Source organism: Phycodurus eques, chromosome 2 (genome assembly GCF_024500275.1).
Source record: "Phycodurus eques isolate BA_2022a chromosome 2, UOR_Pequ_1.1, whole genome shotgun sequence".
In the NCBI taxonomy this organism is placed as follows: Eukaryota; Metazoa; Chordata; class Actinopteri; order Syngnathiformes; family Syngnathidae; genus Phycodurus; species Phycodurus eques.
The window spans coordinates 41,902,832-41,918,542 of NC_084526.1; the positions used below are offsets into that span (position 1 = coordinate 41,902,832).

Consider the following 15,711-nt stretch of genomic DNA (forward strand, 5'->3'; position numbering starts at 1 on the left):
GAACCTGAGCTGCAGAGTTACAATTTGAGCTGTAGTTGTTTAATGCTCTTTTGGGGGAGTCCAGTCAGAAGATCATTACAATAGTCAAGTCTACTGGGGATGAAAGCATGGTTGGGCTTCTCCTTGTCTGCTTGGAACATGCAAGTCTTCACTCTGAAAATGTTCTTCAGCTGGTAGAAGGCAGATAGTGTTGGTTTTTGAGGTGCTGGAGCGGATTATTGGCATTTCGATTAATTTCAATAGGGGAAATGAATTTGTTCATTGAATAAATTTAGTTAAGAGCCTGGTCACAGAGGAAATTAAACTCCTAGGTCAAGGTACCACGGGTCAGTCACTCAATATGGTGGCCCTGTTCAAATCTTTCTTTCTTCTCTTGTTTGTTTCTGTTCAGTACCGTCCCCCAGACCGGATAACTCCTCGTCTTTCCATGATGGTGTCGGGCAGGGTCGAGGACCAGTCGTACCCGTTGTCCCTGGCAACCCTGTTTCCATGGCCAACCACTCCAAACGCCAGACTGCCTTTGACTGGTGAGAATCGCCTTATAAGAGAACTCTACAAAACATAGATGCCGCATCATACTGAAAAGGGATTGTAAACAAAAAAAAAAAAATAATAATAGTAAAAAAAACTAAGAGAATTTCCGTGAGAGTTGTATTGCAGTGATCTTCGTGTGATTTATTATTATTTTTTTAATTTAGATTTTTTTTTTTAATGCTCCTAGCTGGATGACAGCCAAGTCATTTATCACAATGTGGTCTTGCTATTATGAACATAGATGATGATGAAGGTTTTCTCTTGCAGGAGCGCTGCAGAAGCAATGGTGATGAATCCTCCAGAGCCCGCCAAAGAGAAGGAAAAACAAGGCTTCTTCAGAGCCATTAAAAAGAAAAAGAAGAAGGCACAAATAGTAAGAACACTTAACCGCCGTTGACCCGCTCATTTGCTGCCAGTCGGTGGAAATTATTACCTTGACGCCAAATGCAAAACATAACAGCAAGCAGAGGTCAATGGAGTAGTATTTGTAAATATAGTACATTATTCATTTCAGTTTTGCCTCACTTGGTAACATGCAGTTGTCCTACGAGTGAGGACAACGAATGTCCTAGTAAAAAGACCAATTCATGACTATCGTGCACTAGTAGAAAGACAGTGTCGTTGTTGTATAATTTTGTTCCCCACTACTGTATGACATTTCTGCACACTCGTAATACAAATTTGGCATACTACTGGGACAACTGCGTTACAAGTGAGACAAAACCCCTAGTGGGTGTTGTGGTGCTACTAGCAAGGTCAAGGAGGTTACTAGGATGTGACACATGCCTGTGTAGTGCACTGAATTGTCTTGCTAGTGAGGACATTGAGCGCACTAGTACATGGACCTTAAACTGGATATCAAGGATATCGAATACTTAAATGACTTTCCATTTGCTATAGCATTCTTGCATTTGTCTTACTTTCGTTTCAGTTTCTATTTCACCACCGACATGAGAATTACAACCAAATTTAGCGGCAGACTTACAAAATGGTTGGAAATCATGTGGAGATGATGCTGAGATTGATGCATTTCCCTCTCCACAGACAGACATGGCAGACGGGAGGAACCCCAGTATCAGGAAAAGCCTTTTCCCTCTCTTCAGCTCCAAGAACAGCTTAAAGCACAACGCAGCTGTCAAAGTCCTTCCGGTGGTGCCCTCACCTATGCTACAACAGCAGGCTCCTCCACCACCATATCCTGCTACAACAGTCAGTAGTAGAAGGAATTACTCATAACGTTTGTGTTAGTTTTGGTCATCATCATCATCATCTTTTTATGTCAACACATGTACATTAGCCACACAGACATATATATATATATATATATATATATATGTATATATATATATATCTTCTTCTTTTCCTTTGGCCTTGTCCCTTTATGGGTCGCCACAGCACGTCATCCTTCTCCATGTAAGCCTATCTCCTGCATCCTTCTCTCGAACACCATCTGCCCTCATGTCTTTCCTCAAGACATCCATCAACCTTCTCTTTGGTCTTCCTCTCGCTCTCTTGCCTCGCAGCTCCATCCTCATCATCCTTCTACCAATATACTCACTCTCTCTCCTCTGGATGTGTCCAAACCATCCAAGTCTGCTCTCTCTAACTTTGTCTCCAAAACATCGAACCTCGGCTGTCCCTCTGATGAGCTCATTTCTAATTTTATCCAACCTTGTCACTCCGAGCGCGAACCTCAACATCTTCATTTCCGCCACCTCCAGCTCTCCTTCCTGTTGTCTCTTCAGTGCCACGGTCTCTAATCCGTCCATCATGGCTGGCCTCACCACTGGTTTATAAACTTTGCCCTTCATCCGAGCAGAGACTCTTCTGTCACATAACACACCTGCCACCTTCCTCCACCCGTTCCAACCTGCTTGGACCCGTTTCTTCACTTCCTGACCACACTCACCATTGCTCTGGACGGTTGACCCCAAGTATTTAAAGTCCTCCACCCTTGCTATCTCTTTTCCCTGGAGTCCTCACTCTTCTCCCACCACCCCTCTCATTCACGCACATATATTCTGTCTTACTTCAGCTACTCTTCATTCCTCTTCTTTCCAATGTACGCCTCCATCTTTCTCACTATTCCTCCACCTACTCCCTGCTTGCACTGCAGATCGCAAACATCACGGTCCACGGGGATTCCAGTCTAACCTAATCTATCAGCCTATCCATCACCACTGCAAACAGGAAGGGGCTCAGGGCTGATCCCTGATGCAGTCCCACGTCCACCTTAAATGCGTCTGTCACACCTACAGCACACCTCACCGCTGTTCTGCTGCCCTCGTACATGTCCTGTATTATTCTAATACTTCTCTGCTGGTGGCCGACTGGTTAGAGCGTCAGCCTCACAGTTCTGAGGACCCGGGTTCAATCCCCGGCCCCGCCTGTGTGGAGTTTGCATGTTCTTCCCGTGCCTGCGTGGGTTTTCTCCGGGCACTCCGGTTTCCTCCCACATCCCAAAAACATGCATGAATTAGAGACTCTCAATTGCCCGTAGGTGTGAATGTGAGTGCGAATGGTTGTTTGTATGTATGTGCCCTGCGATTGGCTGGCAACCAGTTCAGGGTGTACCCCGCCTCCTGCCCGATGATAGCTGGGATAGGCTCCAGCACGCCCACGACCCTAGTGAGGAGAAGTGGCTCAGAAAATGGATGGATGGATGGATGGATACTTCTCTGCCACTCCAGACGTCCGCACGCAGTACCACAGTTCCTCTCTGGGTACTCTGTCACAGGCTTTCTCTAGATCTACAAAGACACAATGTAGCTCCTTCTGACCTTCTCTGTACTTTTCCATCAACATCCTCAAGGCATATAATGCATCTGTGGTACTCTTTCTAGGCATGAAACCATACTGTTGCTCACTTCTGTCTAGCTTCCACTACTCTTTCCCATAACTTCATTGTGTGGCTCATCAACTTTATCCCTCTATAGTTCCCACAGCTCTGCACATCACCCTTGTTCTTAAAAATGGGCGCCAGCACACTTTTCCTCCATTCTTCATTTTTCATCCTCTTTAATGCCTTTCGAACTTCTCCCTGACGAATCATTGCCACTTCCTGGTCCACCACACTTGCCTCTTCTGCTCTTCCTTCTCTCTCATTTTCCTCATTCATCAACTCCTCAAAGTATTCTTTCCATCTGTCCAGCACACTACTGGCACCAGTCAACACATTCCCATCTCTAGCCTTAATCAATATATATATATATATATATATATATATATATATATATATATATATATATATATATATACTGTATAGTATAATAATTGAATTTAATTAATAGCATTCTAATTAACACAATGACCGATAATTGTGACCAAAAACACTTTCTTTCTTTTTGTCTCGATACCTTGAAAAAAGGCCAGTAGCGGCCCGATACCGATACCTGGTATTGGTACGCGCCCAGCTCGAGAAAAAAAAATTATTACCAGTAAGACTGTTGTTCTACTTGTGTGCTGAATTGTCTCGCTAGTGATGTCATAGACAGTCCTAGTGCATGGACTTTAGGCTGGATATCTAGGCTGTCCATATTTTTCATGTCCAATCACCCTCGTCACTATTGATGTTTTGTCTGGTGCTACCGCAGGAAAGCATGAATCATTCATTTGTGAAATAAAATACACACGTGATGCTTACGTGGCGTTTTGTTGCTAAAAGGGACCTGGGAATGCTCCAGAGCATTTGTCCCTGCAGAGGGGCACCAAGTCATCCTCGCACCACGGAAGCCGCCGGAAAAACCGAGAGCGATCCCGAGACAGAGACCGGGAACGGGAGCAGAGTCGAGAACGAGACAGGGACAGAGAGAGGGAAAGAGGAAGGGAGAGAGTGACTGAGTGGCCAACAGAAAAAACAGTGGACTCACACACTCAGGTAGTGCACATGCTTTCTGTTTTCTACAAGCAAATGAGTGGGTTCCGCCAGTCTTGAATAGAGTAAGCAAGTCTTCAGTAAATGTACAAATGTATGAATAGAAAATAAGGTTGGTCGAAGTTAAAGTCAACTTGTATTATTTTTCTGATGACCTTTCTTCATGTCTCTCTCGCTTGCAGAGCCAACCGCTGAAGTCCCTTCGCAGGCTCCTTCACCTCTCCCCTTCTCCAAACCAACGCCCCCCTCCTCCTCCTCCTCCTCCTCCTCCTCCTCCTCCTCCCGCAGACCTGCGCTTCCAGCCCCCTCTCCCCAACCCCCCTCAGCCCTCCTCCAAAGCCGTCTACCCCGAGGGCCGAGGGCACGCCGAGAGCCGGGGCCACTCGGGGGCGAGCGGCTCGTCCCAGGCCAAGAGCCGCAAGGCCAGCTACCCGCTCCCGGGCCAGCTGGAGTCCGCCTGGCACGTGTCGGCCTTGCAGCGGGCCGAGGGCGCGCAGTTCGCGGCCGAACAGCTGGGCATCAAACCGGGGCAAAACGGACCCATCTTTACCCGTGCCTCCCGCGCCAGAATGCCAAACCTCAATGACCTGAAGGAGACGGCGCTCTAAAGGCCCACCTCAAACCGTACCACCTCCGCTACGGCTCATCGGGGACCCGACCGCCGGATGGACGAGGGCGCCGTCTGACTTTAGTTGCAGTTTACATGAAAGCTTCTTGCACTCATCCCGCCTGGTGACCTGTGACGAACACCTGATGTGGACACGCCACAAACGAGCACTTGCAAGGGGGCCCAGCCTTTGGAAAGCAGTTTGAACATTTAGTCGATCGTCTTGATATCCAGTATAAGGTTCATGTACTAGTACTCTCCTTCTTCTCAGTAGTAATTGTCTTACTACTGAGAAGCACACTAGTAGAACGACTAGGGCCCACGACCAGAACATCTGTGTCTTACTAGTCATGTTTTTTTCCACTACTGTACATTACCGCACCAGCATGGCAACTACCCCCACATGTTGCTGGCGGCCAAACTGCTAGTTGGTATTTTGCTGCTATTAGTACTACAACTGAAACGCTAGAAATGTAGAATGTCAAAAGTAGTGCTAGTACCTCACCAGTGTCCACTACTGCAAGGTTTTAACTCACTAGTAACATGTTGTTGTCCTACTAGTGAGGACCAAGAGCAAACTAGTACATGGACCTCAAGCTGAATATCAAGGAAGCATTTATTTTATATCCTTGTTATCCAGCTTTGTCCTGACTAGTAAGATAAATCAGCGTGAGCCATGTTACTAGTGGGGCCTCGAAGAACAACGGTGTCTTACTAGTAATCTTTTCTTTTCCACTATTGTATGACTAGTGAGGCAAAACTACTGATGGGCATTTTGCTACCAGTAGAGTCCAGGACGCTAATAGTGTGTGACGCATGCCTACTTGTTGGGCCTAGTAGTGTTACTCGTGCAGCACAGTAGTTTAGTAGTAAGGTTTGAATGTGCACTCGTAGGCCAAAAGTGTCTTTCATCGTGGGAAGAAAAATAAGAATTTAAGTAGGACACATTTCTGCAAGTGTGCTGAATTGTCTTGCAAGTGAGGACAAAGAGCGTACTGGTACATGGATCTGAAGCTGGATATCTAGCACATGGAATAAATGCTTAAACTGCTTTCCTAGGCCCCCCCCCCCCCCCCATCCCCCCTGGAGGAGTAGAAAGTGCTTCTGCTGCCATCTAGTGGTCACGAAACACAACTGCAGCACATCTGACCACTGCGCTCATCCTGGTGGCCAAGGCAGCAAAATGTTTTTCAAATATTTGATAAGAGAGAGAGAGACAAAATGGTTTATATCAACATCATTTATTCTTATTTGTTTTAAATCTGAGGATATAAAATAAAGCTATATCCCCAATAAGCTCTATTATAAGGATATATAGAATTAAATGTGCAATTACAAGAGTTTTAGTTTGACACAGAGACGAAAAGACGTGTTGACAATACAATATGTCACAAAGATGATTTAATAGTGAATGTCCTTTTTGCTTAATTTGATATTGTATCAGCAGATTTTCACATTTTTTTCCCACTTTTTTTGTTCCTTACCTAGAGACAGACGATAATGATTACCCTATGTGGGGAAAAAAGAAGAAAAAAAATGTTGTCTTCGAGATCTCATTCAAGAATATACGCGTCCAGCAGTAAAAAGCATTTCGGGGCTGTTCGTCCACATGTTGACAGCAGATCTCCTCTTCCTTGCTGCTATGGTGACTTTTGGTCTCAAGAAATTGTTTTTGTGAAAAGTGAGCATCTTGGAATGAGGATAAAATGTGGAGTGTAACTTTTAAGGTCTTTTCACGGAATAATCTGATGATCATTGGTGAACTAAACCCGCAGTCAAAAGACTACAAACAATAATCATTGATCTCAACCTCAATCTGGCTTCCAGTGGCTAGCTAGTAACCACCGTAGTAATACTCGCATTCATGTCGGTGTCGTTATGATGTATCCTGAGTACAACACCACGGATGCATTTTTTGCCCCTGACCTCTGAAAAGCTTGGATTTGTTTTCAATGACTTGGCTGCGCTATTCACATTCGGAGAATGGATATGTAAAGTCTACACACCCCTGTTCAAATGTCAGGTTTTCGTGATATGGAAAATGAGAGCATTAATGTGACCTATAACCTGTACATCTCAGTTGGAGAAAAATACATCTTTTTTTGAGAGGGATAGAGATCATTTGTTTGCACAAGTGTGCACACCCTCTTATAAACGGGGATCTGGCTGAGTTGAGAATTAACCAATCACATTCAAAGCCGTGTTAAATGAGAGTCAGCGCACACCTGTCACCACTAAAAAAGATTGAGCTGTTTTAGTAAGCTTTTTCTGACTTGTATTTTCAAACTGTTCATAATAACTGTCCCAGTTACAACTTCCAACTGAACATAAACAAGCCCGTAGCTTGATGCTTTAATAGATGTCATACATATTAATAGCAGAAAAAGCTTTTAAAATTATCTTGGTCTCATCATCACAGAAAAAAAAAAAACCTGGCAATTGAACACGGGTGTGTAGACTTTTTATATCCACTGAAGAGAAAAAGATCTGTCTAAAAAGGGGAATGCAATCAAAATAGTAAACTACTATATCTAGATACTTTGCTGATTGAAAGCAATCAAATTAATTGACACAATTTCTTGACTGATGTAGTAACTCACCAAATCAGTGTAATTGGAGCCTAATACAGTCAAGAGGGAGACTGATTAAGAGTGCACATTTAATATCCGACTATCCTTGAGCTGCCTCGTGCTGTAGTTATGAATAATGCGGATTGCATTTGGTTTGTTTACATCTTCACTAGAAACAGTGTTGACATAGTTTGCCTTGCCTGTGACCTGAAGCCTTACATTCGCTTACTGAGATGCAAACAGAGGCTTTAGTTCAACCCCCCCTTCAAAGCCCCAACACTTCACATACATTCGCGGTTTCTTTCTGCTCTGAACTATGAATGTGTTTCCGAGAACAGCAGTTCTTTGTTTTCATTACACAGATGCCCACTTCTTACAACGTGTAAATAGAAATAATAGTGTATCTATGCTGATCAGTCTACACATAAATGAGATCATAATAAAAATATACTTTTTTTTTTTTTTTTTTTGGAATGGTCTATGTTTGCTTCATTTCACTGGCAGAAAGAACACATTTTATGGAAAGAACATAATGGTAGTTTTTACTTCATAATGGCAGAAAGTGTGCAGTTGACATCTTGTGCCAAGGGACTGATGACATGAGGTCTTTGGAATTGTGTGTGTGTGTATGTGTGTGGGTAGAGAGACAGATTTCAAAATAAATAAAAACAAAGACAACTGAAAATAAAATACATGCAAGTGTCATAGTGGTTGTAGCGAATGCTAATTTGCATTTGCTACAAACACTATGTTGTCCCAGTTCCCTGGGTTCACTGTCTGAATTGAACAATACATCTGTAGTAACAATAACAAAATTCATGGTGGGGCAGTATTACGAGACACAACTTTGACCAAATATAGGGTCAATTTTTGCACTCAAATTAAACGGGAAGAAATAGATACAGGAGTGTGGAAGTATATCTCTGCCATCTGAGTTTGAATTAGTATTTCTAACAGATTTTTTTTTTGTAATCATCAACAAATTAGTAAATCGAATATTCAATGTCTTGCATTCAAGGTCTTGAAATTACATTCAAACTCAGTTTGCACAAAAACAGCTCAGATATACAGTACCTGCCAGCTGAATTAGATTTTCTTTTTTACAGATGTTTATGGTAAAAAAGAAATTAAACAAAAAAAACAGTGAGAAATATGATGGTAAACAATTCAGTCTAAAAAAAAACTTCTTCCTCTTAAAATAAAATTCACAATTTAGATTGCACAAAAATACCACAAGATTATATTGGTGCCACCTGAATTAGACTCTTTACAAATCCTTAATTGTTACAATAAATTTCTTGGTAGTAAAAAAAAAAATTAAAAATCTGTTAGAAATTGAAAGGTTAAAAAAATTAGAAATTTGATGGTAGGAAAAAAATCTGTTTCAAATATTTTGTCTTAAATTCACATTCAACATCAAGTGGCACAAAAATATATCTGGACCGCTTAAAGTTAAAATTTTCACAGATATTAAATTTTTTTTACCCTGAATATTTTGATAAGAATAGTCAGTTGTAGAATTGTTATGATAAAAAATATCCAGTGTAAAAAAACATCACAAAGTTGAACTCGGCTGGCACAAAATTACAAGCTCTAACAGAATTTTAAACCATCCACAAATTGTTTTATTTAAACTCAGCTGACACAGATCTATTTCCATACAGTAACAGTACTTGGATTTTTTATTTGTTTTTTTTAATTTAAAAAAATCAGTATTAGTAGCATTTATTGCAACAAAACTATATAATTATGACACACTGACAAGATATAGGAACATGACCCGGGCTGTTGTTTGTTTAAATTTGTATATATATTTTTTCTATTTCCAATTCATCACCTGCCTTTTACTTACAGGGTAGTAAGAGGCTTGGCGAGTGCTGTAGAATTCCCTGCTGACCACCTTGTGTCAAAAGATGCAGCGAGCGCTTCATGGAGCTGTCACACATGAAAAGCGTGTTCTGGTCCAGCTTGTTTGCACATCTGCGCGTACCTCCTCCATGGCAACGCTCGCTCTCCTGCGCCATGACTAATTATTGCTTTGAATTTATGCCATTTCAATGCAATGGTAATAATTCAACTTTTGGAAAAAAATAAAAATAAAGCAGCCAGTGTGAGACTGGTTTAAACAATGTACAACCTGTACAGCCGGTATTTGCATATCAAACATCAAATTCAAATAGAGCCGTAATACACCTTTTGAAATATTTTAGCTCCTAATGGGTCATTCCAGAATTTGAGGACTTTTTAGAATTGGACAATGGAGTTAAAATAAATAAATAAATTAGAAATAAAAGAAATTTAAAAATTAAAATAAAACGATCTTGTCCCTTGCTTTTTATGACCAACTTTCACATAAACAAAATAAGTTTTAAATGATCTTTTATTTATGATCGAGTTGGTCTTTCTTGTAGTTCGAACATTTGTTTTATCACGTACATATTTTGAATATTAATTATGCTCTGAAGCTACTAAACGTAGCTACTAAAACGTTTTATATATCTAAAGGAAGGGGGAGTTTGGATGTAAAAAAAAAACAAGCTAGCAACATGATTTAGCAGAAATTACATAATCAAGCTAATTGACCTCATCATCAATAAAGTAAGTTCTCACTTCTATTTTTCAAACTCTTTTAAATGTATTCTATCATAATGGAGTGTGCCACTCAAACCAACAACACTGTTTCTCATATGATCAGAAAAAGACATCTGAATGTTTCCTTTATTATATCGCTAAGTTTGTTCCTAACCAGTTAGCATAGCAGCTAACACTGCTAGCATGTACTCCTGAGCAAAAACTCTTTCACGCTCACGTTAATTTGCAATCAAAATGGTATGGTTTATACCTGTATTTCTTGAAAACTTGCACATAAAAAAAAAAAAATATATATATATATATATATATATATTTTTTTTTTTTTTTTTTTAAAGAAATGGTCCATTTTCCAAAATGTTGGTGGATAAATTGTCCTCCAATCCTGGAATGACCCTCATACCACAAAAAATGGAAGGGTTCAAATAATCACAGCTCACACACACTGAGAGCGTTCGGACGGAGGAGGTTACAGGGGAAGGCCTCGAGGAGAGCAGGGGTCGAGACTCAGGCACATTTGTTCATGCAGAGCAGCAGCTCCAGACGCAGAGCGATGCGCGTGTGCCACCCCAGGGGCAGGATGCGAATGTAGCGCGCCACGACGGGCGGCCGCAGGAGGTTCTGCACTGACGACGAACGGTCCGAGTTCCCGTAAAACACCTGATGAAAGCGGACAGAAGCAGGAGAACCGCGGCATTTATGGAATTCAATCACCTTTCGTTCAACTATAGTGTAGTGTTTCCTAAACTTTGAGCTAAGACATATTTTGCATGACAAAAATCGCACACTCGTGAACACCCCGGAACAAATATTTAAAAAAATTTTTTTTTTTTTTAAAAAGCACATACAGTCGTACCTTGATTCACAAATTTAATCTGTTACGGGATCAAGTTTGTAACTCAATTTACTTGAATTTCAAATCCATTTTCCCCATTCAAATGATTTTAAATGTCATTTATCTGTTCCAGTCCTTCAAAAAAATGCACCTTTTTGTTACGTTTTTAATAAAGAAAAATAATACTGTGTTGTAAAATATCAATGTTAAAACAAAATGCAAGAGAACGTGAAGAAATAAAAAAAAGTGTATTTAAGCTGAAAGTCACACATACACAGTCGTACGTTCTTGTGTTAACGTGTCCCTTTAAGGGGCATGGCCGAGTGCGGGACATCGGGAGCGCTACCTCTAGCCCAGCTTGGCCGTTTAGCACGCTCCATGTTCCTTGTGAGTGTTTTCATTTTGTATTTGTGTGTTTGACTGTTTGTCCCGTTTAATAAACAGCTGAAAGCACACCGGCGACTTTTGGTTCACTTCACTCGGGTGGCGGCGTCTCTGAAGCTTGCTTGTGACTAAAAAGTTGACTCGTAACACAAAGATAATAAATAGATAAGTCAAAATTAACCAAGCAACGGCTCGTAACTTGAAAATTTGTTGGTTAGGGCACAGAAAAAGACGAGAAAAAACTGTATCTCACAAAAAATGAGAAGATTCCTCAAATATTTTGTAAATCCTTAACACTACGAATATTTGTAGGCTGAGATGTAAGCATTTGACATTTTCACTTAGGGGTGTACTCACTTTTGTTGTCAGCAGTTTAGACAACGGCTTTGTTTCGAGTTCTTTTGAGGTCATAGTAAATTTGCACTGATTTACAAGATGAACATGAAAAGATAAAATCAGATTATATCTAACCCCACCAAAATGTAAACTAGTTGTTGTTCAACTGACCCTGTTATTCCCAGTCTGGTCCTTGTAAAAGATCCAGTTGAGTTTTTCGTCAGTGCGGTACTGCACGCTGTACTTGGTCACCCACTCGTCTGCGTCGCAGCGGCCCTGAGTCAGGATCCCAGAGACCACCATGACCTCTCTCAGGTCAATCTGCAGCCACTGGCTGTTGTCTTGGAACTTGGAGAGCCACGCACACCTGAAGCACAAAGACAGTATTAGTCAGTTCATAATAATATAGTTGGAGCCCAGGCTTTTCCATCGCTGCGCTTTACCTACCCAAAACCTTGACTGTTGAGCCGAGCCTTGTTGGGGAGCCAAGAGGAGAACCATCCGCTATACTGGTCCTCATTGGAGCAGGTAATCCGGTCTGGACTCACCGATCCAGCCTCGAAGCCCAGAGGCTTATGGTACGGACACTCTGCAAGGAGGTCAAACAAGGACAGATTTCTCTTAGAAATATAGTTTTAATATGCAAAGTTCGAATCAAAGCAACTGGACTGTCCTTGTTCGTTGAAAACGTTTCATCTTTAACACAAATTATGATATTCAGCAATACAATTTTGCAGCTTTTGAATGATGTTAAGGCATACGTGGAGCCAGTCACAAGAAGGGGTCATGCCATATCACCGATGACAAAACTCCTTTCAACTCTGCATTTCAGCTCACTGAGGCAATCGGTACTGGCCACGACCGGAGCGCTTTTTCGGGTGTGCTGTCCCGAACTGTAAATGTTGTGTTACGCACGAGGGGCACATACGTCCAATTGCCCAACTCTCAAAACGGAATATACATATTTTTTTTTTTTACAACCAAATCATTTAGAGAGGGGCCGGCTGTAGCCCCCCTAAAAGTAGGCCTAGCGACGCCACAGATGGGAACCTAAGGATATGACATGAAATCGCTCCCTTGTCCAAAAATGTATTTATACAAAAAAGTAATAATCCAGTAGAAAACTTAAATTGAACACGAAACCAATTTTACCCAAATTTTATGCATCAATCTAGATATTTCAAAATGTCATTTCCATGGGTTTCAATTGGCCAAAAGTGGCCAAGCGAGAGCCAAAAGATACAATTTGATTGCAACTGTATATTACTGATCAATTTAAATAGCGCAGCTAAGACAAAGATCCTCACCCTTCGTAAATGTCATTACATTTGCATGAACACGACAGCAACAACAACAACAACGACGACGTAAATGTTGGCGAGCACAAACGGCCAGCACAGAGCCCAGACGGTTACGCCTCCCCGCAGTGACCCACATCAGATCCACTTTTAATTCTCCACCGCGAGAGATCAGGCGTGGCCATTAGCGGAGCGGGCGGACAGATGGCCGTGTTGTACCCTCGGAAGCTTTAGCTCTGTTCAATCCGCGCCCCCACACGTCCGTGAACAGAAAAATAACATGTCCTGATGTGAATCCTCATCCCACTTGAGAACACATTGGCAGCGACTCCGGGCCTGGAAATCTGCTGGAGACAAGTGCGTACAAAACAGCAAAGCCTGGGACTTGAATGCAATATGAAAATGTAAGAGAACATGTCGATTGGAAGAATTGAAAAGGCTACCTTCGAACATCTTCGATCATCACACAAGGTCTATTGAGTGATCATGGTAGGTCACAGACTGCGCCATGTCACTTTGAATTTCTATCGAACAGAACGTTTTTTCATCGTAAACCCCCCCCCGAAAAATTTGGGTTGGACGTTGTGCCGTCCGCGAGCACATTTCAATTTAAGACTGATTTTTCTTGTTCTAACATCAACTCAATCTGCGCCCCAAAAATGACATCTTAAATTCAAATGAAAGCTCAGCAGTGTTTTTCATCTCAAATATATCAAATGCATCTGTTCAAAAAAAAAAAAAAACAGTGTAAATATTCAACATTTTAAATTGAAATGAGAGTTACGTTCGAGAATGTGGATGAATACATCTATCTATCTTGTCCCCCTTCACCAAATAGCTCAACACACAGCCATGATTGTCTCAATCAATGGCAACAAAAGTGAGTGCACCCCGACATGAAAATGTCCACATTTTTGGGAGCTACTGTATTCATGCATGTGAAGAAGCTCGATGGCGCCACCTCTTCTCTCCGTTGGAGCACATTTACCCGGCAGTGCGATGCATTCATGCATGCGCGCATGTAGAAATAGACATCCTCGTCATTGAGGCACACAGCGGGTCCTCGTTGTCAATGCATGATGGCGATTCTAAAGAGCACCCCTCATTTTGAAATCCATTTTCAGCTGTGGTAGTTTTTGCCCACAGGATCAAATGCACGTCGCGACGTAATTGGTTCTCACCTGGCATGCAGTCCACTCCTCTCACTGCAGAGGAACCGAGGGAGGAGATCTGAGTTGGCGACACGCCTTCATCACAGTCGCATTTGCACGAACCGCTGGTCCACGCCTCAGACACACCCGCCTCGAAGAAACGCATACACACGCTAATGTTTACCACTACAAGACAAAAGTGTCAAGTGTCAACAATTTAATGATGCTGGGCTTGGACTGGCGATGTCAGAGATGTATTAGAATATTAGAATTGCTGCATGTTTAATATTGTGCTTTTAGTTTGCACTGGTCTAGCACTGTGAACGTCTAATTTCCCCTTACAGATAAATAAAGTATCAAGCTTCAATCCAGTAATCCAGTGCACTTGTAGAATGACTTTTACTTTTACCCCCCCCCCCCCCATATTGCGCTTCATCATACTAAGAGGGGCTCTTAAAAGCTAACCAAAATATTAGAAACAGCTCTCAGTATGATGCAGACGACATCATTGCAAGCTATAAGCAAAATAATAAACACATTAGTGTGTGAAGGTGAACCTGTTATGAGCCAGTCAAATGGACTTTTGAGTTCTACTGTCTGAAGAACAACTTTTGTGTGTAAAACCACATTTTCATGGACACGACTGCAGCGTAAGTGGCGTGGCCTTGTACCTCCTGAGCGTGGCTGCCGAGGATCACTGTTCGAGACACACACACACACACACAAATAAATGTTCAGGCAGCAGGCAATAAAAGACGGTTAGTACACATTAATACGCACAAATGTTTACAGGATCGTCATTGTTGACAAAGCTGAAAAAGAAGCTGTGGAAGTATATTTGTGCCGTCTCTTTTTAAGTTTGAATTTCTAACTGATTTGTTAAATGTATTTATGTTTTTAACCATGGAAAAATATCACTGCTATGAATTCAAACTCCACATGTACAAAGAAATACATTTTTAGCATCACCAGTCAATAAAAAAGCCTCAAATCTTACCGTTAGCGGCCATAAAAAGCAGGGCAGGCGGGGAAGTAAGCGCGTTGCGAGCCATCTTGCAGCAGCCTCCGCACCGGGACAGCACTGAGCGTGGAAGGAGCAAGCAAACCAGCACCCATGCAAAATCTGGATTACAATAATCCACAGGACACGGACAAGCCGACCTAATGCCATCCTTATCTGGCAAAGCCCCTCCTACAGCCCCGCGACGATGACACGCATGTTTGGGAGGAGATTCAACTGCATTTGCCGGTGGACATCAAGCGAATCGAACAAACTCAAACCCCGCATTCCAAATAAGATGTATGTTCAGTTCATTGAAGACTATAAATAGCCCTTGTGTGACTGTCTGTGTCCATATGTGCCAGTCCAGAAGGCACCCTGACTAATGAGAGCAAGTGGCAAAATAGAAAAATGGATGGACGGACATTTGTTTTTTGGGGGGGGGGGGGGGGGGGGGGGGGATAATTTTGTGCGCGTGCATGTTCGCGAGTTCACGACAAAAATAGCAGTTTTTTAAATTAGAATTTGAGATA

At 42.0% G+C, this 15,711-nt stretch overlaps 2 protein-coding genes across 3 annotated transcripts in view; one reads left to right on the forward strand and one right to left on the reverse strand.

Annotated features, from left to right (window-relative positions):
• Positions 1-8,013, forward strand: part of cdkl5 (cyclin dependent kinase like 5) — a 31,713-nt gene extending 23,700 nt beyond the window's left edge. For both annotated transcript variants that reach the window (XM_061670786.1, XM_061670787.1), the window contains exons 17-21: positions 392-527; positions 802-907; positions 1,579-1,743; positions 4,199-4,411; positions 4,591-8,013. In XM_061670786.1, the coding sequence (XP_061526770.1) occupies positions 392-527; positions 802-907; positions 1,579-1,743; positions 4,199-4,411; positions 4,591-5,016 (1,046 nt within the window). In that variant the 3' untranslated portion in view covers positions 5,017-8,013. The remainder of the gene's footprint in view (positions 1-391; positions 528-801; positions 908-1,578; positions 1,744-4,198; positions 4,412-4,590) is intronic.
• rs1a (retinoschisin 1a) lies at positions 6,255-15,339 on the reverse strand. The gene is made up of 6 exons (XM_061670788.1): positions 15,176-15,339; positions 14,850-14,875; positions 14,209-14,329; positions 12,177-12,318; positions 11,901-12,096; positions 6,255-10,834 (listed from the first exon to the last, which is right to left on the reverse strand). Exons 1-6 carry the CDS (start codon positions 15,228-15,230, stop codon positions 10,682-10,684), a joined length of 693 nt encoding a protein of 230 aa, XP_061526772.1. The 5' UTR covers positions 15,231-15,339; the 3' UTR covers positions 6,255-10,681.
• Positions 15,340-15,711: the final 372 nt, after the last annotated feature.